The sequence below is a fragment of the Lissotriton helveticus genome, chromosome 7, assembly GCF_964261635.1.
Source record: "Lissotriton helveticus chromosome 7, aLisHel1.1, whole genome shotgun sequence".
Taxonomy (NCBI): domain Eukaryota; kingdom Metazoa; phylum Chordata; class Amphibia; order Caudata; family Salamandridae; genus Lissotriton; species Lissotriton helveticus.
The window spans coordinates 30,208,050-30,220,329 of NC_136068.1; the positions used below are offsets into that span (position 1 = coordinate 30,208,050).

Genomic DNA, 12,280 nt, shown 5'->3' on the forward strand with positions numbered 1-12,280 from the left:
ACTGAAGGCCAACAAATAGTTGGGACAAGGATTAGTCAGTCTAGAGAAGGTTTAGTAAGTTTGGCTAGTTCCTGGAATTGGCTTCACAACAAGGAAGGGGAGGTTATTTAACACGTGGAAGTACAAAGGGCAAAAACACTCGGTTTACCAAGCTGCCTGAGTGAGGGCAACACAAAATGGCGACGGAATACAAAAATGGAGTTGAAACAGTGGTCATTTGTGAATCCTTAGGGCTGAATCACACTTTTTCTGTACTTCCTACATTGCATTTAAGGAATCGCAATTTGCGATTCCTTAAATGCAATCGCAAAATACAGAATCACACATTTTGCGATTCTCTAATTTGTGATGCACTTTTGGGATGATACATCCCAAAAGGCCTTTTCCCATTCGCAAATGGTCTGATTCTGAGAATCGACCGTTTGCAAATGGGAAAAGGGCTTGATACATATGCCCCGAACTCTCTTTACCACATCAGTACAAATGGGCCCACATCAGACTTGCTCACAGTGACTTACTGGCCCTGTTATTATTTCAAGAGTAATAGGTAAATTGGGAAACCGTGGAAAGAGATCCTCACCTTTCATTCACTCACTCATGCATGTCTATTATAAACAAAAGAAAGACCCAAGGAAAGTTAACTATTTTTATTGAAACTTATGTGCTAAATTATGAAGCAACTGTGCTGCAATTAGAAAACATATAAAACTGAGCAAAATACTCAGTATTGTTAGCTAGCTGTATACAATGAATATCACTAATATGGTAAACGATATAACTGTCTTGGCCTACCCTATGTATCGGTGATCTAAAGGAACAGCACCGGACCACTTACCTGGCATTTGTAGTTAGGTGGTCCGTATCTCAATTCGCGCAAGGCTGGTGTGCCTATTCCAATACCTTTCCTCTCTGCTAGAATTCTCCTCACTGCTTTCTAAAGTGCTAGTCACGGTTTACATGATAAGAGAAATGCCATGTTGGAAAACGCAAAAATGACAATTGATGGACAGAATGCTAAACATACAGAGATACAGGGATCTGGGCCTAAATCCATCATTTTGTTTGCTCACCATGCCATTCCAGTTTAAACCCAGCCATATACAAATCAGTCTTGACCCTGCTCCCCATGGGAGCAGTCCAGCCCAAACTGCCGGGCCAGGTTCATCATGGGCCAGAAACAAGCATCCTGGGACTGGTTTCGGAGTACCACCCCTCATCAGCCAGGCTAGCTTGACTAAACTTTCATGGCGAGCACAGGACCAACGCCTGGGCATATCCGTCCCACTCGGGGTGACACATGCAAAAAGAACAATTGATGGACAAAAGGTACTGTACAGAGATCCGGGCCTAAATCTATCATTTGGAAAACAGCAGCTGTACCTTTGTGTTGTGTCTAAAGGTTAGGAGTTTTGCTGACCGAGCACAGAAAAACAAGACATCATGTTGTTCGACCTTGTACAAAATGTTCAGTCTGAATCCCAAGAAGATTGAATGATAATAACATACTCAGTGTCATATCAGGGCACAAAAATACATGTGATGTATGTGGCTGTGCAAAGCAAAGATGGCCTAAAACACGTAAACAGGCTGAAATAAGGGAGAACCACAGTAGGTCCTAAAGGGAGCTTACTACAAGATCATTACTTATTTGTGATGTAAATATTTTAGCACCAGTATTGCAATATGACTTGGCATCATTATCCACCTGTTTTTGCAAACAATCAGGTAGGTTTTGTGCCTAACTACTCATCTCGGAATAATGCGTGGACACTCCTGCACCTCTTATGTGGAAAAAAGACAAGATCTTGTTGAGAAAAATCTTCTTATTCAATGTTGAAAAAGCGTTTGATCGAGTGAAGTAGGGGTATCTGTTCAGACTCTGAGATAGTTTGGTTTGGGACCAACATGTATAGAGATGTTATGCTGATTATACCAAGAACCTGCAACAAGGATCCACTGTAGTGGGTTCATCTCCAACAACATTGTGATGAGTAGGAGCATGTTCCTTTATCTGCTGGCATTAGAAGCTTTGGCTATAGCCATCAGAATATCTTCCAAGATCAATAGGATTTGCATGGTCATGAGGGACCAACTCAAATCCATGCTGTAACTGAACGATATGCTGCTGACCATAAGTAATCTGGAGGCCACCATTGCAATCCTGATGGACCTTAGTCATGCCTTCTCCTGGCCTATGATGCCCAATGCCTCTATATGGGCTCTGGTCAATTTTCCCTTTAAATTGCTGCCATGCTAACTGAGACATCTGGGGCTGCTAATCAGTAGGGGTTGTTCTGTTAAAGTGAAGGACAATCTGTTAAGTCTACTTGAACAATGAAAGCTGAATTTGTGAAATGGGAATGCTACCGTTGTTTCCACGGGTAGGGCCCAAATAATGAAGGTGATATTGGCACCCAGGGTGAACTTAAGCTTTGTCAAGTCACCAGTTAAGATACCAGCTTCCATGTTAAGGCTAATAGATAACCTGATACAAGAATATGTCTGGAGATCGAGTCAACCCAGCCTTGACTCATATAAACTATAAGCTTCTACTAATTCTGGAGGGTTACAATCGTTACAGATGGGGACATACTATAGGGAAATCCATCTATCTGAGATGGTTTACCATCTGAATCTGAACTAGGAAACCCCAGACTTGATTCAAGAAGAGAGGAACCAGTAACCAAGTGCAACTGGAACCCATGCTCAATGTAAATGGATCAGGTTTGCAAGATACCTTGACAGTCCCTTGTTAATGGAGGTGTTGCATGTAGGGTCCTCGACACATCAGTCCTTAGGGGAAGTGATGTTTCTTCACTCTGCTGCCTCTGCCTGGGACTACACAGGGTTTTCCATAACAAATAACCATGTATATGGAATTATTCAAAACCAAAGGAAAGGTAGCCTCCTAGGTGGGGGGCAGGAGGAGATCCCTGTGTTTTTTAACAGATGGCCACTCACACACTAGTCAGATCTCAAGACACAGGCCTTGGGGAAGCACACCTTAAATGTAACTCCCTTAAAATTCTTCAGGATTGGCTTTGGGCCCCTACAAATTGCATAGGGTCTAAACGTCCACCTCCTTATTTTGTTGGCACTGTGCTCCATATTGTTTTGACAGTTCCAGCATACAAATCTACTGGTGACAAATATGGCAGATCATTTATGGGAAAAGTGATGCGCCCGTCAGCTCCTCACCTGCACTAGTAATATTACATGATACCCGGGATAGTGTAGGGATTGGGAATTATAAAAAAAATGTGTCTTCTGAGAAAATGGAAAATGACAACAACACTCACATATAGGGCCAGATGTAGGAGAGCAAATACCGGTCGTTAACGGCCGAATTTGGCTGTTACCGACCGGTATATTGGATTCGGCATGTAGGGGGCATGTCATTTACAGAATCGGTAAATTTACCGATTCGGTAAATATACAGAATCGGTAAAATACCGATTCGGTAAATTTACCGATTCTGTAAATGAGATTTAGGTGGCACTTCAAAGAGTGCCACAGGCCCTTAAGAGTCGGTATTTTACCACCCAATCCTATTGGGTGGTAAAATACCGAATACAGGTGTGCATGCACATCTGTGCATGCACACCTGTGCAATGTGACACACAGACATGCCCTTAGGGCATGTTTGTGTGCCACATGTTACATGTGCCTGTATTGGGGGTGCTAGAGGGTGTCAAAGTGACACCCCCTGCACCCTTGCAGGATTCGGTATTTACCGAATCGGTAAATACCGAATCGGTATTGCCCATTGATTCCTATGGGCTTCAAGGCCCATAGGAATCAATGGGCAATACCGAATCGGTATTTACCGATTCGGTAAATACCGATTTTTACAGAAACGGTATTTCAGAAAATAAATTCACCTACATCTCCCTCCTTCTAATTTACCGATTCATAAATACCGAATCGGTAAAATTCGGTATTTAAGAATCGGTAAATTAGAATTACCTACATCTGGCCCATAAGGAGTAAACTTAATAAATGGCTTTGATGCTGCACACAAGACCCTGTCTAAAGAATTAGTGATCAGATTCAGGCAGCAAAAGTCCACTTATATAGAGAGAATGTTCTATGGAAAAAAGATTTCCTAAGTAACCGCTATATGTATCAACAAACCATTTTGCATTTCCTAAATAGCGAATTTTAAGGAATCGCTATTTAGGAAATGCAAAACGGTATGTATGTACAAAATCGCTTTCCAATAGCGATTCCTTAGCATTCCTTAATTTGAGATTAGCAAATTGTCAATCGCAAATTACCCCTTCATTTCCATGGGCCAGGAGGCCCATAGGAATGAAAGTGCAATTTGCAATTAGCAATTTGCTGATCGCAAATTAGGGATTTTTCCAAGGGTGCAGGGGTGTCTCAAGAACACCCTGCTGCACCCCTGAAAAAGACATTTGGGGGCATATGGCGCACATACATGCCCTAAGGGCATGTATGGGCGTCATATGGCACCTTTGTTTTTTTTCAAAAAAGCTTTTTGATAAGAATTCGCAAATTACCACCAACTAGAAGTTGGTGGTAATTTGCTAATCCTTAATGGCATTTTTGGCATATTATTTGTTTGATACATTGCATTTAAGGAATCGCAAAATTTGCAATTCCTTAAATGCAATCGCAAAATAAGGATTAGCAAATTTTGCTATTCCTTATTTTGCATCAAACTTGTTTGATACATTCCATTTGTCTAATTAGCATTCGCAAAGGCCGAAATTCGCAGAATTTCGGCCTTTGCGAATGCTAAATAGCTTGATACATATAGCGGTAAGTTCTTTAATAAAAAAAACAAAATCCTAGAAAATGCTCAAACTGCTTGAAGTGGAAAGTATTCCATCTTTGCACAGCTTCTATGTCAAAGATTGAATATCCAGCAAAATGAAAATTAAAATAAAATCTTTGTAATTGAGATGATTGAAGATAGATTTACAAAACAAAAAGGAACACCGGCAATACTGTCATCTAATATGCAGATAATTTTGGTATCGAATTGTAAAGAGAGTCTATTTTAGAGGGTTCCAGGTAAGGGCCTCATATATATTTGTTCACGTCTTCTCTATCTGCGAAGCAAGTTCCTTCTTAGTAGGACAATCGAAGATGTATTTGTGATCCAGTAGTCAACTGAAACATTTGATCAGCACTTCCAGTGTCCAAGTAGAAGGACCCTGGTCACAATCATGGCTTTAAGAATCGTATTGCCCCGGTGTGTTACATTCATGTTAGTGTGGTTCCTTTTGGTATTTTACAATGTTGTATGACAATCGCAATCAATGGAAATTGCTTATGGTACAATCAGTTAAGGACATCGGGTGTGGTTGATGAAGATGGCCATCCCCAACCATTCTCATGTCATCCAGTTCCGAGATCTTTAGAGAGCACTGTGGGTCAAGGCACTGCTTAGGTTTTTGATGATGGAGCCTTGTTAGTGATGGCTTCTCTCTTTTATTTACAGCTGCGTCTGATTATTATAACACAAATGTGAAGAAGACACCCAGAGGTAAAGCCTTTTTTGTATACATGAAGGGGTACTTTGAACTTGTCATATCTTCTTTGTTTTTAATCTCTATTATGTTCAAATTAATTACTACTTACAAGCTGGTTGCTTCACAAAGTACTAGATAAACATGTCCACCCTCTTTACAGTCTGGCTCTATCGAACTTGTGTGATAAAGACTGTAATAGGTTTGCATGCTAGGGGCCTCTTGCTCAGAGTTTTGTTGTTGAGTTATTTTTTCTGGCAGTACCTTTGTTTGGTAAGTTGTTGGTGCTTGAGACACTTTGTGCTGGGGTTTGTCCGGGGATGTACAAATGCATGTCAATCAATCAGGGAATTGTGAATCGCAGCTACTCACCTGCGAGGGTCTCAAAGCATTAAGGGGGTAGGGCGGCACCGTTGAGTGCTGGAGTCATCCAAAGACCCAGGTCTTGAATTCCTTCCTGAACTGGAGCAGTGTAGGCACGTGCCGGAGGTGGAGGGGATGTTTTTCCAGGCCTTGGCTGCGAGGTAGGAGAATGACTTTCCTCCCGTTCTGGTCTTGTAGATGCGTGGGGTGGTGGCCAGAGAGAGGTCAGCTGATCGGAGTTGTCTTCTGTGTGCATGGAAGGAGAGGCGGTTGTTTAGGTATGCTAGTCCGATGTTGTGGAGGGCCTTGAATGTGAGAGTGAGGAGCTTGAAGGTTATTCTTCTTTCAATGGAGAGCCAGTGGAGATCGCAGAGGAGTTGGGTGATGTGGTTGTGACAAAGGATGTTCAGGATCAGTCTGGCTGCCGCATTCTGGATTGTCTGAAGTTTGTGGAGTAGTTTCTTCTTGATTCCGGTGCAGAGGGTGTTGTTGTAGTTTAGTCCGCTACTGAGGAGGGCGTGCATGACCGTTTTTCTGGATTCGGGTGGGATCCATCTGAATGTTTTTCAGAGTGTGTGGAGGCTGTTGAAGCAGGCAGAGAATACGACGTTGATTTGGTTGTTCATCGTAAGACATGAGTCAAGTATGGTGCTGAGGTTTCGTGCTTGGCCCATCGGGGTGGGCAGGGTTTCCGAGGGTGAGGGGGCCACGAGGTGTTGTCCCATGTGGAGGGGGCGAAGCCAAGTAAGAGGACTTCTGTTTTCTCAGAGTTGAGTTTCAGGCAGGTCTTCTTCAACCAAGTGGTGACGGCTTTCCTCTCTTCTTGGAAGTTGTGTCTGGTGATGTTGGATTCGTTGATGAGGGAGAGGATGCGCTGGGTGTCTTCGGTCTGTGAGACGATGTTGAGCCCATAGTTTCTAATGATGGTTGTGAGGAGCACCATCTAGATGTTGAAGAGGGTGGGGCCATGGGAGCATCCCTGGGGCACTCCAGAGTTGGTCTATGTTGGCTCTGACAGTTATAGTGGTAATCTGAGTCGCTGAGTTCTGCTGGTGCGAAACGGGCATATCCAGTCGAGGGCCTTTCTGTGGATGCCGGCATTGACGAATCTGGTGGATAGTGTGCGGTGGGAGACGGTGTCGAAGGCAGCCGAGAGGTCCAGGAGGATGAGGGATGCCATTTGGCCCTGGCCGAGGAGGGAACAGATGTCGTCAGTGGTGGTGAGTAGGGCGATCTTGATGCTGCGGTTGCTGCAAAATCCGGATTGGGAGATGTCCAGGACGTTGTTGGCTTTGGTGAAGTTTGCTAACAGGGTGTTGATGGCCTTTTCAATGACCTTGGCTGCGAATGGAAACAGGGAGATGGGCCTCAAGTTCTTCAGGTCTGTCTGGTCTGCGGAGGGTTCCTTCAGGAGGGGGTTGACTTCAGCATGTTTGCGGAATGTGGGGATATCGGGAGTCTGGCGTGATTCAGGTGTGATGGCCATGGCGGCTCTGTGGAAGATGTGTGGTTGGCAGGGGTCTGAGGGTGCTCCAGAGTGGATGGTATTCATGGTCTTTAGGATGTCTTCTGTCATTATCGGGGTGGAGGTGAGCTGGGTCTGTTGTATTGCATCCTGGGGGTGGATCTGGAGCGGTGCGGAGGTCTTGGTTGTCAAAGTTGTCGTACATCATCTTAATCTTGATGTGAAAAAAAGGTGCTGAGTCTAGTGCAGAGGTCTTAGGAAGGTGGGACATCTGTTGTTTCACTGTTGGGTTTGGTGAATTCCTTCATGATGGAGAAGAGGTCTTTAGTGTTGTGGAATTCGGTGAGGAGTCTGTCCTGGAGGATCTTCTTCTCTGTGGTTTGATGGGTTGGTGGTATGTTGTGGTGGCTGCTCTGTAGGCAGTTCTGTTGTTCCTCCATATCTTTTCAAGTCATCGACAGGAGTGCTTCTTGGATTCTTGGAGTGCAAGGGTGAACCAGCTTGCTTTCCTGATTTGTTGTACTGTGGCTTTCTTGAGAGGGGCAAGTGTGCCTCCACAGTTCATAATCCAGTAGTGGAGTTTGCATGCCGCACCTTGTGTAATTGGTGGTGGGGTGTTGATGACGGTAGAGGTGAGCTGGTCTTCGGTGATATGTGACTGCCTGTGAGGGGATTTACAGCTGGAGATTAAGCCTAATGTTTAAGGTAGCCCTCATGTATACCTGTTCATCTGTGCCTGGAGCTATGAACATATTTAAAGTGGTATATAAACACAAAAGTGGCTTTCCAATAATTTACAAAGAATACTCGTACCTGGATGGATATAAGTGGTGTTCTGAACAGAGTACAAGTACCATTTTGTTTCTTGGGCACCATTACCTATATTGAGGCTGCCAGTCAAATACAGAGTAGCCACCTAGTATCCTTTGCTGAAAATGCATCTCAAGAATGGGGAGGGGATGTGGCCTCATGGCCAGAGCTGCCGACTTTGGATCTAGGGAAGCAGGTTTGAGCCTTTGCGTCGGCTCAGCATCCCTTGATTCTGGGCAAATCACTAAATCCCCCCGTGACTACTAAAAAGTAATGTGTCCTTATATAATGTACCTGCCGCTCCAATACTTTTGGGTCGAGTTCACATAATATATCTCTGCAAAACAACAAAAAAAGAATCGGGATAGACTTAAAGGTTCTTATTGTTAGAAGCACCATGTGAGGAAGTAAATGCCCTCTGCGGTGTGACGGAACCAGATATCAGTGTAGCAGTGTAACAGTAGCAGTTTCCTGATGTAGAGTCAGGGTGTTAGTTGAGCAGGACCACCCCTGTGTTGACTAATTTGTGTGCCAAATTGTCTTCTGCCCCCTCATGGGATGCCTTACGTACCATGTAGATTGGCTTGAATAAACCTCTGGCCTTTATTGGGTGCCAGTTTAGTGTGATAAGGATAGCGAAGATGTGATCTGATCTTCTACAGTGAATAGTGCGGTATGGACTGGTCCCATGAGGAGCAAGGTCAGAACTGGTTTCCATAAGGCAGGCGTCTGTCTGTAGAAGCATAGTGGTGGAAACAATAGGTTGGAATGGGACAAGGAGCAATAGAATTTGTGCAAGCACTCCTGCCATCCAGTTTTCTGTGTTTGATATACGACTATGTGTCATAGATAGGTGAAAGAGATGTTTAATTGGCTCAGGAGGGATATAGGGGAATTCATGTACAAAGTCAAGAGCTTTAGATGAAGGAAAGATCCACGGAAGACTCCTTCTCGAAGAGGTGAGAGGCCCTCAATGGCACGCACAGATTTATTTATTGGGTACAGTTGAACGTATAGGATTTAAAACATCTCAGAACTATCCTCCTGATCCCCGTCTGATATTTTAAGACTTGCAGCAGAGAGGACTCATTGACTGTTTCAAATGTTTCTGCCCGGTAAGAAGGAACAAGAAGGAGCAAATCTCCTTTGTATTAGATGAACGGTCCCTCATCAACTATTTGAGCATTGTCATCTCAGTCCTGCAGTGTGGCATAAGACATTATTTAAAATCATCAAGGAGATGTTTTCTTTGAGGTTTATTAAGCTGCTTTGCAGCACAGGGTTGTCAGATCTTTTTCCATGATGGATATGTTGGATACTTGGCAAAAGTAGGTATTTAGATCTTCGTGGACCATAAATGTCCATTTGAGAATGGGGATAAACTGCCCCATTTTGTGGCTGCCAGGGGCTACTGAAGGGTTGGTTGTGATAGTCAGGCAGGGAGTAATGAACAAATACTTGTCATTTATGAACTTTGTAGGGATAGCTGCAACAAAATTAGCTGATGGACTAAGGCCAAACTATATGTTCACCACGTCAGTTTGAGGTAACTTCTTGAAATATGTCCATTTCTCATACGGTTCTTGTAATTAAGAGAATAAGCTCAATGTTTTTTATCATGTCATCCAAATATTGGGATAAATTCCCAGTTTTCCATGTTATAAGAAATATCCGGGATGACTAGACGGTTTGTTGGTATTTTACCAATTTTGAAAAGTTTCCTTGGCTGTTTTTAATGGAAAGTCAATCTGAAACAGGGACCTGCTGGTCTCTAAGACCTGTTTTCTGTAATTTTTTACATTTATTCTGCAATTTTTCTAAATTTAGCTTAATGTTTTTTTTCGCACAAGACACATTTGAGTACTGTAAGAATTGTTTACTCTTCAAATCGTTTTTTTATGTATACTTATAATTGTTTTTTGTTTTTAGTTTAGCAAGTTCATCACCTATCTTTGTCAAAACTGCACTGAGAATATCCACGGTCAAGTTTTTTCCACTTTGCTGGGTTTTTCATTGGCCAGGAGAGACAGATGTCTGTCTTTAAAGCCTTTAACACCAAATCATCATTTTGTTTTTTTAATCACAGGTCAATATTTGGCACATACAACAGAGAAAGGTTTAAGATAGCCATCTGATCTGTGTACTTATGTAAGCGCTCTCAATAATACCTTTTTTGGAAATTACAAAGTTTAGTACTGAACCTTTTACATATGTAGTAGCTGAACAGTGTGATACATGTAGTTTATCTGGGTTATTTAAGGGATATGCTGTAATTGGGTCGAAGAAGAAAGTATCCTTCATGTTTAGTTCATGCTTTTAAAGGCCAGTATCACAGTATATTATATATATGGCTGATTCGTCCTTCTAAAATAATACAGAGATGTGTGTTACACGTGTAACGAAGTTTACATATCCACTCATGTATTTGTGATGTACCTCTCAGTAGTACAGGCAAATGTGATACGTATTGTTTTCTAACATCTCACAGAATCTGGGAGATATGTGATACATTTTATTTTTTAACATCTCTCACAGAATAACAGAGGTGTGATACATATTGGTTTCTAACATATCTCACCTTTTAATGATGTGTGATATGTGTTGGTATTTAACATCTCTTGCAGGTATAGAAAGGTTTTTGATACATGTTGGTTTTTAAAATCCCTTCAGTTATATGACGCTGTGTGATAAATATTGATTTTGAACATTTCTCTAGTTTTATGAAGATGTATGACATATTTCTTTAAATCTCTCCCAATTTTTCAAGATGTCTGATACATGTTGGTAATGTGAAAAGCTGGCCAAATTTCTGAAGTCAGTTTATAACTTAAGCAACTTTGCAAATTGAAATAGTTGACAAAGTTTTTGCAAAATTGTACAATTGTGCAAATAAATCTTTTATTGAAAAAGTGATGTTTGAAAATGTTATAGCAGGACAATTCTCCAGCTAAATCATACATTTTCTGGGAAGCCTATCCGACGTGAATTTATGTGAAGACCACACCATTCCTACCTTAACCAGCATCAAGGTTGGCAACGTTTCTCAACTCCACTGATGGACTTCACCATACCTTTAATTTACACTGTCCACAGAGATTTGTGACATATACTGTTCTGTGAAAGTCTACCCTGTTTCTACAACCATGTCTGACAGATATTTGTGTTTTTTCTGCAGCTTGATGAGAGGGGAAGATCAGGCTTCTTATTCCCATCCTCTACAGTGCAATAATGTCCCCAGACTACCACAGAATCCAAGTTCACCAATCATCAGACTGTGTGTTTCTACGTGCCATCTGATGAATACCAAAAGAGTAGCGATCTACTGAAGGAACGTTGTGCTGCCACCGAGAGAGCATGAGGGACTGCAGGTTACTACCCACATTATGGGCCAGATATGGAACACTTATCGTTCTCCTCATAAACTTACCAATGGGACATGAGGGACTCTTTGTCATAGACACTTTATATATCAAATCTTAGAAAAACAGCATTGTATCTCCTGTGGACTGTAATCATGTTATACCTCGAGAGTAAAAGACCTGGGCCACAGACCTACTCAATTTGTAAATCTATGTTTTGGCTCCATGTTTTCTGCTTGTCAAACCCTTTTGTACAGAAAGAACAAACTATCTTTTCTACTAAATCTTTGTAGGTAATGAGAATATGGGATGCACCTAGGTTTAGTTTTTTCATGAATATATATATTCTCTGGTCACCTCTTGTTGTCCACTTACAAGAGCCCAGATATTATTTGAGCCTTAGTGAGAGGCAGATAAACAGCCCTTTCACTATGCTTCATAATGGATGTTCTGTGACAAATGCAAAATAAACAATACATATAAATGCAAGAAAAGCTCAAAAACCGAAGAACTACATTTTCCAAACATATGGCAGTAGATACATAATAAAAACATGCATATGAAAATAGTCTTAAACCCTGTCCTTTAATAAATTGAAAGAGGTGGCTGAAGTGATGAAGAAGTTTTCTTGAGAAAGACACATGGACACCCAGTGGCATAAACTCAGAAGAAGAATGTTATATATTTCTCTGGCGGTTCTTGATGAACCTTCCTGTGGCAGCTTTAGTGCAGCATTATGTGCAATAAGCAGTTTGTACTTAAGACAAAACCTCATAGCATAACTA

The 12,280-nt window shown here is 42.0% G+C and overlaps 1 protein-coding gene across 3 annotated transcripts in view; it reads left to right on the forward strand.

The window, feature by feature from the left end:
- The window catches only part of LOC144767955 (cell adhesion molecule CEACAM1-like), a 189,621-nt gene extending 177,560 nt beyond the window's left edge, over positions 1 to 12,061 (forward strand). The window contains exons 13-15 of one of the 3 annotated variants that reach the window (XR_013598397.1): positions 5,471 to 5,515; positions 11,312 to 11,666; positions 11,753 to 12,061. Coding sequence is in view for 2 of the 3 variants with exons in the window: in XM_078651305.1 (XP_078507431.1) it covers positions 5,471 to 5,640 (170 nt within the window). In the remaining variant the exon portion in view is untranslated. Of the gene's footprint in view, positions 1 to 5,470; positions 7,304 to 11,311; positions 11,724 to 11,752 lie in introns of those variants that run through there. The other 2 variants (XM_078651306.1, XM_078651305.1) reach the window with 2 other exon arrangements.
- Positions 12,062 to 12,280: the final 219 nt, after the last annotated feature.